The following is a 14,913-nucleotide window of genomic DNA, read 5'->3' as shown; positions in this document are numbered from 1 at the left end:
GACTTCAAATTAGATATATATTTGGGAAAATAAAGATTAGTTTTCTATTAACTTATTCCTGTAGACTGTTGCAGGCTATTCTAAGATTTCTTGATGGCTGTTCGTCCTTTTTTGTGTTTGTTCAGGAAACAAGAAACAATATCAACGGGAACTATAAGATACAGTTGGAAAGATACTAAAGACGTTAAAAGTGGTCCCTACTGCTGCTAATAGTAACAGTATAGGGGATTTGGCCCAAAACTTATTACAACGCCAAGTTAGGATTTCCAATCAGAGGTCATAAATCAAAATCTATTGGATGTTACCTAACTAATTGGTGCTTTTACATACATTGCCTGTCAAGCACTTTATGTTTTCTTATTCATTGGGGACTTTAGTGAATTTTGATTGGTTGGTTATTCAAGTTAGGTGTTCAAACGTTTCAACCGCTAATTTTAATCTACAGATGGGGTGATATTGTGCATATCAATTTATTTGTCATTGTCTTATCTCTTTAGATCCCTGGCTAAAACCTCTCCTACACCAAAGTTGTTTGAATAATAATTTGCAGAGCTATGCTTTCATGGATGTTGTCATCTTTATTATAATTATCACCCGCCTAAATCAGCAGCTATTTAGTATCTTTTTTTCCTGGAAATACAATTGTAGAGTTTTTTTCAGCTGATATGGAGCTTAGGGTCTGAAAAACAGGAACAATTAGATTTGAATCAAAGCAATATAAAAATTTAGATTTAAGACCATACAATGAAAGACAAAAAGAGAATCTTACTCTTTGTCAATCTATAAATCTATTGCTATATCTATCAATGTATCTATTTATGTATCTATTTATGTATATATTAATGTATGTATTGATGTATCTATCAATGTATCTATTAATGTATCTATTGCTATAACTATAAATGTATCTATTAATGAATCTATTGATGTATCTATCAATGTTTCTATTGATGTATCAATCAATGTATCATTAATTGTATTTGTCATTGTTTCTAAAAATGTATCTATCAATTTATCTATTGATAAATCTATTTATGTACTATCAATGTATCTATCAGTGTATCTATTGAATCATCTATTAATGTATCTATAGAAGTATCTATTGCTGTAACTATCAATGTATCTATCTATGTATCTATCAATATATCTATTGATGTACCTATTGATGTATCTATGGATGTATCTATCAATGTACTATTGATGTGTCTATCGATGTATCTATCGATGTATCTCTTGATGTATCTATCGATGTATCTATCGATGTATCTATCGATGTATCTATCGCTGTATCTATCGATGTATCTATCGATGTATCTATCGATGTATCTATCGCTGTATCTATCGATGTATCTATCGATGTATCAATCGATGTATCTATTGATGTATATATTGATGTATCTATCGATGTATCTATGGATGTATCTATGGATGTATCTATCGATGTATCTATTGATGTATCTATCCATGTATCTATTGATGTATTTATCGATGTATCAATCGATGTATCTATTGATGTATATATTGATGTGTCTATCAATGTATCTATCATTGTATCTATCAATGTATCTATGTTGTATCTATTGATATATATATCAATGATAATTCAATGAATCTATCGATGATCATTCAATGAATCTATCGATGATCATTCAATGAATCTATCAATGTATCTTTAAATGTATATATTTATCTATCTATGGCACTATCTATTACACAATCTATCTATCTATCACTCTAACCTATCACTGAATCTATATAACAACCTGTAGATATCTTAATTGTAGAGCACTGGATGAACAACTAATTATCTGTGAAGCTTCCCTCAGAGCATTACTTGCTCTCTGCTCCCCCTCAGCAGCTATAACCTATTTATAATAACTAATTATCTGTGAAGCTTCCATCAGAGCATTACTTGCTCTCTGCTTCCCTCAGAGCATTACTTGCTCTCTGCTCTCCCTCAGCAGCTATAACCTATATACAGTATGACCCTCGAAAAAGTATTTTTAAGCATCTGCAGCCCTTATTTCTCAATGAATTATTAAAAAATGCATATGTCCTTGTTCTCTATAGTATTCCACGTAAGTAGATATAAAAATATTTTTTTTACCTCCATTAACACCGGAGATTTTTAGAGCTAAAGTTTTGAAAAAGTGACTGAGAAAAAGAATTTTTATTTGTTCCTCTTATTTTTTGGATGGTTATATTATGTTTTTCTGGCAACTGAATAATGAGACACAAAGAAAAACAAGTTAACTAAATATTTCTTTTTTATTCCACAAAAAAATATAAATTTTTAATGGCAAAAAATACTACTAAATGAATTGATTATTTGCAAATTTTAAGTTATTTATTAACCCTTATTTATAGAAAAGGATTAATTATGACAGTTGCTCCGCCTACTTTTCTGACATCTCAATTATTTAATAGGGGGTAAATTAAGCTTTTTAGACTAAAAAATCATTATGTTTTATTTTTATTTTCTTTATAACTTTTTTGTTATTAAAGTTAGGATTGTGAAACAAAAACAATTTTCCTGCTATATTCATAGAGATTTATTTGTTTTTTTAATCTTAAACAATTTTGCCTAATAAGTAAGTTTTTCAAAATATCATTAAACTAAAAAGACTCAAAAATATGTGTAAAAAAATGCTTTTTAATCAAAAACTAAATTTTTTATTTCATTTTTGTATAAAGTTTCTGCTAGTAACAAAAATAAAAGGATTTCTAGCTTAATTTTGCTAAAAAAATCGTTTCATGTTAAAAGTTACTTTTTCCTCAGTCACTTTTTCAAAACTTTAGCACTAAAAATCTCTGGTGTTAATGGAGGTAAAAAAAATATTTTTATATCTACTTACGTGGAATACTATGGAGAACAAGGACATATGCATTTTTTAATAATTCATTGAGAAATAAGGGCTGCAGATGCTTAAAAATACTTTTTCGAGGGTCATACTGTATATAATAACTAATTATCTGTGAAGCTTCCCTCAGAGCATTACTTGCTCTCTGCTCCCCCTCAGCAGCTATAACCTATATATAATAACTAATTATCTGTGAAGCTTCCCTCAGAGCATTACTTGCTCTCTGCTCCCCCTCAGCAGCTATAACCTATATATAATAACTAATTATCTGTGAAGCTTCCCTCAGAGCATTACTTGCTCTCTGCTTCCCTCAGAGCATTACTTGCTCTCTGCTCCCCCTCAGCAGCTATAACCTATATATAATAACTAATTATCTGTGAAGCTTCCCTCAGAGCATTACTTGCTCTCTGCTCTCCCTCAGCTGCTATAACCTATATATAATAACTAATTATCTGTGAAGCTTCTCTCAGAGCATTACTTGCTCTCTGCTCTCCCTAAGCAGCTATAACCTATATAAAATAACTAATTATCTGTAAAGCTTCCCTCAGAGCATTACTTGCTCTCTGCTCCCCCTCAGCAGCTATAACCTATATATAATAACTAATTATCTGTGAAGCTTCCCTCAGAGCATTACTTGCTCTCTGCTCTCCCTCAGCTGCTATAACCTATATATAATAACTAATTATCTGTGAAGCTTCCCTCAGAGCATTACTTGCTCTCTGCTCTCCCTCAGCTGCTATAACCTATATATATATAATAACTAATTATTTGTGAAGCTTCCCTCAGAGCATTACTTGCTCTCTGCTCTCCCTAAGCAGCTATAACCTATATAAAATAACTAATTATCTGTAAAGCTTCCCTCAGAGCATTACTTGCTCTCTGCTCCCCCTCAGCAGCTATAACCTATATATAATAACTAATTATCTGTGAAGCTTCCCTCAGAGCATTACTTGCTCTCTGCTCTCCCTCAGCTGCTATAACCTATATATAATAACTAATTATCTGTGAAGCTTCCCTCAGAGCATTACTTGCTCTCTGCTCTCCCTCAGCTGCTATAACCTATATATATATAATAACTAATTATTTGTGAAGCTTCCCTCAGAGCATTACTTGCTCTCTGCTCTCCCTAAGCAGCTATAACCTATATAAAATAACTAATTATCTGTAAAGCTTCCCTCAGAGCATTACTTGCTCTCTGCTCCCCCTCAGCAGCTATAACCTATATATAATAACTAATTATCTGTGAAGCTTCCCTCAGAGCATTACTTGCTCTCTGCTCCCCCTCAGCTGCTATAACCTATATATAATAACTAATTATTTGTTCAGCTTCCCTCAGAGCATTACTTGCTCTCTGCTCTCCCTCAGCTGCTATAAACTACATATAATAACTAATTATCTGTGAAGCTTCCCTCAGAGCATTACTTGCTCTCTGCTCCCCCTCAGCTGCTATAACCTATATCAACAACAGTAACATCTTTCCAACAGCTTGGGTTGGTTAATGGATGTACAATATAGGTGGATATTACAACAGGGGAAAAACTGTTGTCAATTTATATTGCTATTTACCCTTTCATTTATCCATTAGGAGGGGAGAGGATGGGATTTTAGCCTGCTACAAGGTTCACTTTCTTAGAGTACATGATAATCTTGTGTAGGATCCAAGTGATAATAAATCCATTAGTAAGTGGGTATTAGGGACCTATGGAGGGAGGTCATAAAATTAATAACCCCTACAAAAAAAAATTGCTGAATTACTTTTGATAATGAAAAACTACCCTGCATTCTTTTTTTACATCTGAAGGTGATTAATAAATATAAAATTATTTAAATAGATCATTAGCTTAGATTTCCACACTTTTCTATACTTCAAATACATCCTAATTTATTAAAATTGGAAAAAATTGTGTTTAAAATAAATATTGAGTATATTTGATATCCATAGTAAAACCTCAAGAACTTTTATAAAATGGTTATTATATATGCATGTGCATATGTAGACAGGTGCGGAAATGCACATGTAGATAAATCCTTGTGTCACTGTTCGCCGAAAGGGCAAAGCATTTTTTTTTAAAGGGGCTACCTGAAATTATTACAGTTTATGATTGGATTTTTTATTAGGTTATATATACATATATCATAATCTGTAATAATCTTAGATAGTCCCTTTAAAAAAAACTGCTTTACCCTTCCAGTAACCAGTGGTGTGTTAAGTTTAAATGGTAAAATTACCTTAGCTCTAGCCTCTCTAGCGGCTTCAGCCTCTGCAGCCATAGTTCTCTGTAGCTGTACTGGTAATCTTACATCTTTTCTACAAAAAATAGAGAAACTGCGTAGATATATTTATTTTCTTTTATGAATTGTATTGAAACTTAATATCTTCATTCATAAGACATTGGATAGTTGATTGATGTAAATCCAATTGAAGCTAAACCAAATTATCTTTTCTGCAGAGCAAAGTAATTGGTTAAACAATTTGGACACTATAAGTTAAAGATCAAACATTTTAAATATAAAAAAATATCCAAACTTTATGTACTTTATTGAAAACAGTCCATCTATTCTTCTTGTAATAGAAAGTTGTTTTATTTAGGCTTGTAAAGAAAGTATGTAAGCATCTATTGCTGAATAAGACCTATACTGTTAGCTATAAGAGTTATAATATTTACATGTTTGGACATACAACAAAAGAAACCAAAGAATGAATATGGAATATACTTGGATATTACAACAGGGTAAAAAATGGTGTTACTTATTTGTCAGTCTATTGAACCAGTAGAAGGGGAGGGGATTGGGTAAAGGAAATGGATGGGGTGATTGTGATTTTACACAGCTACAAGTTTAACTTTAAAAGAGTACATGATAATCTGGTGTAAGATCCAGGTAGTAATAAATTTATTTTGGTGAGATACTTACATTTAACCATGCATCAACATAGATCTGACTTCATGCGTCAATAATCTGTCTTTAAGTGATAAGTCCCTCCCAGAAGTAGATTTTAAAAACTTACATTTCAACACGCTCAACTTTAACTCCCCAAGGATCAGTTGCTTCATCCAGAGTGGTCTCCATCCAATGAGAAATCTTTGCATCAGGAATATTTTTTTGTAATTTCATTAATTGATTTAGGTCAAGTATAGTTCTTAAGTGCTAAAAATACAGCATTTGTAAGAAAAAACTACAAAATCATGCTTAATAATTTTTCATTTTCCTATATCATAAGATTTCTAATACTATAATCATTTTGATTGATATCAACAAAGTGGATTCTACAAATTGCTCCACAATTCATTTCAGGATATTTAGAGAAAAATAATTTTTGTTCTAGCAATTCCTTTCTTTAAAAGTTTCAAGCAATCTCTTTTCAGTGGTTTGTTACAAACTGTAAATTAAACTTTAGACATGATTACTACAATAGGCAAGTTTGTTAGTCATCTTTATTGATTTCAAAAAAGTTTTTAATTCTAATTTTATTTAAATATTCCTGTTCTCTTTCTGAAAGTATTTCAGCAAGGCACTTTGTTCCAAGAACATTTCTAAATAGATTTTATGATTAAAAAACAGTAATAGTTATTTCTCGCATCGTTTTATAAACGGCTTTCCGCGGATATAGAATGTACAATTATGAGATTTAAACTAGTTTTTTTAGCCCCGAGGTGACGAAGTCACCGGCTAAAAAAACTAGTTTTAATCTTATGATTGTACATTTCTATATTCGTAGAAAGCTGGATATAATACGATGCTAGACATATTTTTTTCGTATGGATGAGAACCAGTTCCTATCCACCGGATTCGAATGAATACGAGAAAATATTTTACACAATTATTGCCCTTATCTTTTAATTTTGGTAAAGTAAATTAAGTATTTTGATAAAATTGTTATATTGTTGATCAACACCCCCACTTTTTGAAATAAATTAATAAAAGGTGTGGGGGACCATTGTCTGGAATTCCTAACTTTGTATAGTACTGAGTTGCGCATATTTTCAGCTAAGGCATTCTTTCTACTCTATCTATATATGTTGCGCATCTAACATAGCAGCAGTAGGAAAATAGTTGAGTTTCTTATATATGAATAGCTATAAAATTCGGTTTTAAGGGTTAGGATAAAATAAAAACAACACAGTACAAACCTAAGAGTGGTTGCACCAAGTAGATGTGTTGCGTGGTAGTCCTCAACATTATTTGCACAGTACACATAGTACACAGTACACAAAAAGTACACAATGAACACAGTACACTCACAGTACACAGTACAAACCTGAGTGTGGTAGCACCAAATAGATGTGTTGAGTGGCTGTAGTCATCAACATTGTTTGTTTACAGTACACATAGTACACAGTGTACATAGTACACAAAGAACACAGTACACTCACAGTACACAGTACAAACCTGAGTGTGGTAGCACCAAGTACATGTGTTGAGTGGCTGTAGTCCTCAACATGTTTGTACAGTACACATAGTATACAGCACACTCACAGTAAACCCATAGTACACAGTACAATGTACACAGTATACAGTATAAAGTACACAGTATAGAGTACACAGTACAAACCTGAGTGTGGTAGCACCAAGTAAATGTGTTGAGTGGCTGTAGTCCTCAACATTATTTGTGGCCATAGTTGGGTTGTTGACACGGTAGTACACCACTGCATCCACAGTAACTGTCACTGAATCACGCGACAAAACCTTAGAAAAATTTTATTTTTGTAACTATTTTCAGACAGCCAAACTGACTGTTAGACAGACTGGAAGTTCAAAGACAGACAGACAGAAAGATATACAGATAGACAGACAGATAGTTGGGTTATTGACCAGTAACTGTCACAGAATCACGCGACAAAACCTTAGAAACATATGTATAGTTATCAATGTAATTATACGTAATCATATGTAATCATACATAATCATAGGTAATCATACATAATCATACATATCATACAAAGAATATGTAGATGTATTTTTGTATCTAATTCAAGACTGGCAAAATGACTGTAAGACAGACTGAAAGACAAACAGAAAGTCAACAGACAGAGAGACAGGCAGATAGAATGATATACAGAAAGACAGACAGATAGTTAGGTTGTTGACACGGTAGTACACCACTGCATCCACAGTAACTGTCACAGAATCACGCGACAAAACCTTAGAAAAATATTTGAAATTATTTTTCAACTATTTTCAGACTGGAAAAATGATCGTCAGACAGACTGAAAGACAAACAGAAAGTCCACAGACAGCGAGACAGTTAGATATACAGACAGATAGTTGGGTTTTTGACACGATAGTAACAACTGCAACTACAGTTACCGAAACGGAATCACGCGACAAAAGAATTTTGTTTTTTGTTGTTGTAAATTTAGGTATGTTAGAATTGACAGACTGACATACAGACAGTCACTCTGTCACACTGATAGTCATACTCTGAATCTCATACTAAAAGATTGAGTTGTATACTGTCTGACAAACAGACAGACAGACATATAGACGGACAGATGGACAGACAGATAGACAGACAGATAGACAGACAAACAGGCAGACAGACTGACATACCTCCTGTGGTGGAACATCAAAAGAAACAACTCTCAGGTCAACCTGAAATATTTAATATTTCAATATCTGTGGTAAGCTGTCTATAACACGATACATAATTATTATCAAATCGTATACTATAAACAGCCATCTGTGGAGTGTATTCGCTTTGTCGGAGTGTCTTTTCATTATGAGTTTTTATGCTTCGCTACTGTCATCTTTGTTTTATCTCCTCAAGTTTGTTCCTGTATTTTATTGCAGGGATATAAAGGGATAAGACAATGGCCGATAACTTTATGTACATTCCCAATGATGGTACACAAATTTACCCCTTCTTACAATTAGTTGTTAAAACGTTCGGGCACTCAACTTAATGATGCAACAAATCGAAATTTATTAAAAGTCCCTAAAGTTGTTAAGCCAACGCATAAGAAAAAGTTTTTTAAAAACTTTGGGAACTAGTGTAATAAACAACCCAATGTCCCCTCCCTCCCTGACTTTATTATCTTTGAAATACTCCTTGTTAGGCAATCTTCAGGGAGATAAGGGACTGTAAATTACACTGGTTCCCAAAGTTTTACAATAACATTTTCTTATACGTTGACTCCAAAAAAACTTTTTAAAAATTTGATTGGTTGATTTCAAATTAGTGGTGTTCAAACTCTCCAACCAATATCAATTTTAATCTATCTTTTATTTGGAGGTTGTATGTATATCAATTTATCGTCCATTGTCTTATACCTTAAGATCCCTGGCTATCTTTGTCTTTTTGTCAGGGAAAAGGGATAATAAAAGTTATCCTTATATTAAAGTAATAGGATGTTAGTTTGTCTGTACCGAAGAGTCTTCATAATTTCTAACCGATATGGTTCTTCTATACAGAGAAGCTTCTTACAGGTCCCTGGAAGATTTATAACAAGGTTTACAACACCCTCCCATGAGAAATGTAAAAAATATCTAAAGTCTACAGACAAACAAGCAAACATTCATCCTCTTACTACTAGAATCAGCACAGAATATATCCTTTATCCTTAGAATAATTGTTGCTTGTTAGTTTCCAAGATTGACATACTTACAGACAGACAGACAGACAGACAAACATACAGACATCCTCTTACTACTAGAATCAGCACAGAATATATCCTTTATCCTTAGAATAATTGTTGCTTGTTAGTTTCCAAGATTGACATACGTACATACAGACAGACAGACAGATAGACATACAGACATCCTCTTACTACTAGAATCAGCACAGAATATATCCTTTATCCTTAGAATAATTGTTGCTTGTTAGTTTCCAAGATTGACATACTTACAGACAGACAGACAGACAGACAAACATACAGACATCCTCTTACTACTAGAATCAGCACAGAATATATCCTTTATCCTTAGAATAATTGTTGCTTGTTAGTTTCCAAGATTGACATACGTACATACAGACAGACAGACAGATAGACATACAGACATCCTCTTACTACTAGAATCAGCACAGAATATATTCATTATCAATGGAATAATTGTTGCTTGTTAGTTTCCAAGATTGACAGACTGACAGACAGACAGACAGACAGATAGACATACAGACATCCTCTTACTACTAGAATCAGCACAGAGTATATTCATTATCAATGGAATAATTGTTGCTTGTTAGTTTCCAAGATTGACAGACTGACAGACAGACAGACAGACAGATAGACATACAGACATCCTCTTACTACTAGAATCAGCACAGAGTATATTCATTATCAATGGAATAATTGTTGCTTGTTAGTTTCCAAGATTGACATACGTACATACAGACAGACAGACAGATAGACATACAGACATCCTCTTACTACTAGAATCAGCACAGAGTATATTCATTATCAATGGAATAATTGTTGCTTGTTAGTTTCCAAGATTGACATACTTACAGACAGACAGACAGACAGACAAACATACAGACATCCTCTTACTACTAGAATCAGCACAGAGTATATTCATTATCAATGGAATAATTGTTGCTTGTTAGTTTCCAAGATTGACATACTTACAGACAGACAGACAGACAGACAAACATACAGACATCCTCTTACTACTAGAATCAGCACAGAATATATCCTTTATCCTTAGAATAATTGTTGCTTGTTAGTTTCCAAGATTGACATACGTACATACAGACAGACAGACAGATAGACATACAGACATCCTCTTACTACTAGAATCAGCACAGAATATATTCATTATCAATGGAATAATTGTTGCTTGTTAGTTTCCAAGATTGACAGACTGACAGACAGACAGACAGACAGATAGACATACAGACATCCTCTTACTACTAGAATCAGCACAGAGTATATTCATTATCAATGGAATAATTGTTGCTTGTTAGTTTCCAAGATTGACAGACTGACAGACAGACAGACAGACAGATAGACATACAGACATCCTCTTACTACTAGAATCAGCACAGAGTATATTCATTATCAATGGAATAATTGTTGCTTGTTAGTTTCCAAGATTGACATACGTACATACAGACAGACAGACAGATAGACATACAGACATCCTCTTACTACTAGAATCAGCACAGAGTATATTCATTATCAATGGAATAATTGTTGCTTGTTAGTTTCCAAGATTGACATACGTAAAGACAGACATACAGACAAATAGACATACAGACATCCTATTACTACTAGGATAAACATACTATCCATTATCCATGGAATAATTGTTGCTTGTTAGTGTCCAAGATTGACATACGTACAGACAGACATACAGACATACAGACAGACAAACATACAGATAGACAGACAGACACCCTCTTACTATGATAAACATACTATCCACAATCCATGGAATAATTGTAGCTTGTTAGTTTCCAAGATTGAATTTGGAATAATTAACTCCCATGGGACTTCATACTAACTAATATCTATCTATCTTTTTATATATCTATCTATCTATTTATCTATATATAAATATATATCTTTCTATCCATCTATCTACCTATGTATCTATCTATCTATCTATATATATTCAACTATATATATCTATCTATCTATCTTTTCTCAATCTTTCTAGCTTTCTATCTTTAACTAAACTGAACGTCTGCTGTTTAACTCCCACTGTTCATTACTTTTCCGTGCTTCGCTACTAATGGATGTTATTATCCTTATTATTAGAAAATTTCTATATTTTTTGGAAAAAGAAGCATTCTATTTTATAGTATTTATACCTCCTTTGGGATAACTTAGTAAGTATGTCTTTCTTAGCAAGGAAAGCCATAGAAAAGAGAATCCTTATAAAGTAACAGGATGTCAGTCAGTCTATTTGTGTGTACAAAAGGATCTCGCCAACCACTGAACCGATTTGGTTCCTCTTTATAGGGTAGTTTATCATAGGTCCTGAGAAGGTTGATAACTATTTTGGGGGAGGGTTCTTAAATCTAAAATTGAAAGTAGGTGGAGGGTAAAAAAAAGAAAATATAGATCAACAATAAGATTTCTAGGAGAATCATCTTATAATGTAAACACATAGGCATCCTGTATTTTAGTAATTTTGGATAGATTTTCTCCAGTGCTTGAAGGAAGGGAACATTGAGCTGTTTATTAAACAAGTCCCCAAAGTTTTATAATACAGGTTTATTATTCGTTCTTATTCGGCTTAATAACTTTGGAGACTCCAGTGAATTTTAAATGGTTTGCTCATTTAGTTGAGTGTCCAATCGTTTCAACTATCAATTGTAATTTACAGATAGTTTTTTTGTATCATCATTGGGGATGTACATGAATCTATCTTCTATTTTCTTATTCGTATCTCTGTATTTTTACGGATTCTTTGTCGAAGCGTTGTTACTCTACATTAGTAACGTTCGTTTGTCTGACTGTTTGATTTGTTGAGCTTCATTTTTATTAAGGGTGTTGCCATCCTTGTTTTTCATCACATATAGCTCCTATGAAACCATAGAGGAATAGGACACAACTGTACCCATAGTTTTGAAACAACACAGTCTTTTTCATTTTTGATTAGCTTAAAATTTCGGTACATCGGTTGAATTCATGCTAGTAGTGTCAAATTAGTGGCAACAAAAAATTATAATCAACAGAAGGGCTATCTTTCTAACTCTCTATCTATCTATCTATCTCTTACCTTCCTATATGTGTCTATGCATGGGATAATGAAAAATATACCAGGGCCCTGAAAATCATTTTAACTATATCATCTGTATAACTACGGTTACGCCCCTAGATAAGGATCTTGAGAATCGATATATTATTAATTGAATGTTGCACAAAATATTCATGTACTCTAATAAAGTAATCCTTTCAGCTGGTAAAAATAAAAATTCCTCCCATCCACTTCCTTTACCTTATCTTCTTCCCTCCTACTGGATGAAAAAAAACAACCAATAAATAAGGTCCATATTAGAAATCTAAAGATGATATAATTAGAACCCTGCCTTGGCTCCTCCTTTAACTAGTCTACCCAGTCTAAATATCACAGCTCTCTCGTACTCTTGTACTACCTTAACATAGGTATCATGCATAATCACATGTAATCATATGTAATCATATGTAATCGTATGTAATCATATGTAATCATATGTAATCATACTTAATCATATGTATCTTACATATCATACGTAATCATATGTATCACATGTAATCATACTTAATCATAAGTATCTTACATATCATATGTAATCATATCTAATCATACAAAATCATACTTATCATACATAATCATACATAATCATACATAATCATACATAATCATATGTAATTATACGTAATCATGTGTAATAATATGTAATCATACAAATTATTATGTGGTAAAGGTTAAACATGAATTGATGTATGTTTGTTTAAACAACTTTATCAAAATGAACATGACATTAATTGCGGCTAAATTCTACACATCACAGCTCTCTCGCACTCTTGTACTACATTAAAGAGATCATGAAGCAAAATTCATTCTTAAATTTTTACAGATTTACATGTATAATTGACGTCACCGAAACTGTCCCAATTTTGTATAACTTTTGCGGAACAAGTTCCAATTACGTCATATTTTTCTTTCCCGAAAAAGAGAAGGGGGAAAGAAAAAAAAGGGAAGGGGGGAAGAAAAAAGAGATGGGAGAAAAGGGGGTTTTCCCCATCTCTTTTAAAGAGATTTTCTTCCCCCCCTCCCTTTTTCGGGAAAGAAAAATTTGACGTAATTGGAACTTGTTCCGCAAAAGTTATACAAAATTGGGACAGTTTCGGTGACGTCTGTATAATTGTGTGGTAAGGCATGATTGGTGGCATATATAGACAATGTGTGAAAAAAAGAAGCAAAACATGAGTTACGTCATATTGAGACAACTAGTATGGGTTTTTAAGACAAAGAGGTCTGAGACAACTAGTATGGGTTTTTAAGACAAAGAGGTCATTTGTGGTTAAATCAATCAATGATTATCTTGATAACAAAGTATAATTAGATTTTGAATTGATTGATTTAACTGCAGACAAATTTTTTGTCTTAAATAAACCAACTGTATAACAATAAAAGGGGCAAAACATGAGTTGCTGCATATTTAGAAATTTAGATTTTGTAAATTTACTTACCTTAACACACATATAAAGAGATAACGGCAGTGTGGCTAGGACAAGTAGAACAGAAACCATCATAAGAATTGCACTACAGCATGTGGCACTCTCTAGTTCACCTACAAACAGATAGATAGATAGTTAAAGAGATAGATAGATAGATAGATAGGTAGATAGACAGATAGATAGATAGAAATATAGATAGATAGATAGATATAGAGATAGATAGATAGATAACAGAAATACAGAGATAGATAGATAATTTCAATGTGGCTAGGACAAGTAGAACAGACACCATCATAAGAATTGCACTACAGCATGTGGCACTCTCTAGTTCACCTACAAACATATAGATAGATAGATAGATACAGAGATAGATAGATAGATAACAGAAATACAGAGATAGATAGATAATTCCAATGTGGCTAGGACAAGTAGAACAGACACCATCATAAGAATTGCACTACAGCATGTGGCACTCTCTAGCTCACCTACAAACATATAGATAGATAGATAGATAGATACAGAGATAGATAAATAGATAATTCCAATGTGGCTAGGACAAGTAGAACAGATACCATCATAAGAATTGCACTACAGCATGTGGCACTCTCTAGTTCATCTACAAACAGATAGATAGATAGATACAGAGATAGATAGATAATTCCAATGTGGCTAGGACAAGTAGAACAGACACCATCATCAGAATTGCACTGCAGCATGTGGCACTCTCTAGTTCACCTACAAACAGATAGATAGAGAGATAGATACAAAGATAGATAGATACAGAGATAGATAGATAGATCATTCCAATGTGGCTAGGACAAGTAGAACAGACACCATCATAAGAATTGCACTACAGCATGTGGCACTCTCTAGTTCACCTACAAACAGATAGATAGATAGATACAGAGATAGATAGATAATTCCAATGTGGCTAGGACAAG

The 14,913-nt window shown here is 33.0% G+C and overlaps 1 protein-coding gene across 1 annotated transcript; it reads right to left on the bottom strand.

The window, feature by feature from the left end:
- LOC145310458 (mechanosensory protein 2-like) lies at positions 1-14,688 on the bottom strand. The gene is made up of 12 exons (XM_080150412.1): positions 14,664-14,688; positions 13,985-14,085; positions 12,838-12,903; positions 12,528-12,575; positions 8,412-8,453; positions 7,414-7,547; positions 6,345-6,394; positions 5,869-5,944; positions 5,091-5,169; positions 1,764-1,865; positions 633-679; positions 1-153 (listed from the first exon to the last, which is right to left on the bottom strand). The coding sequence occupies exons 1-12, from the start codon at positions 14,686-14,688 to the stop codon at positions 81-83; spliced, it is 843 nt and encodes a 280-aa protein (XP_080006538.1). The 3' UTR covers positions 1-80.
- Positions 14,689-14,913: the final 225 nt, after the last annotated feature.

The sequence above is a fragment of the Acartia tonsa genome, unplaced genomic scaffold, assembly GCF_053477335.1.
Source record: "Acartia tonsa isolate MP-2025a unplaced genomic scaffold, ASM5347733v1 sca1, whole genome shotgun sequence".
Classification (NCBI taxonomy): domain Eukaryota; kingdom Metazoa; phylum Arthropoda; class Copepoda; order Calanoida; family Acartiidae; genus Acartia; species Acartia tonsa.
This window is presented reverse-complemented; position numbering and strand designations above follow the sequence as displayed.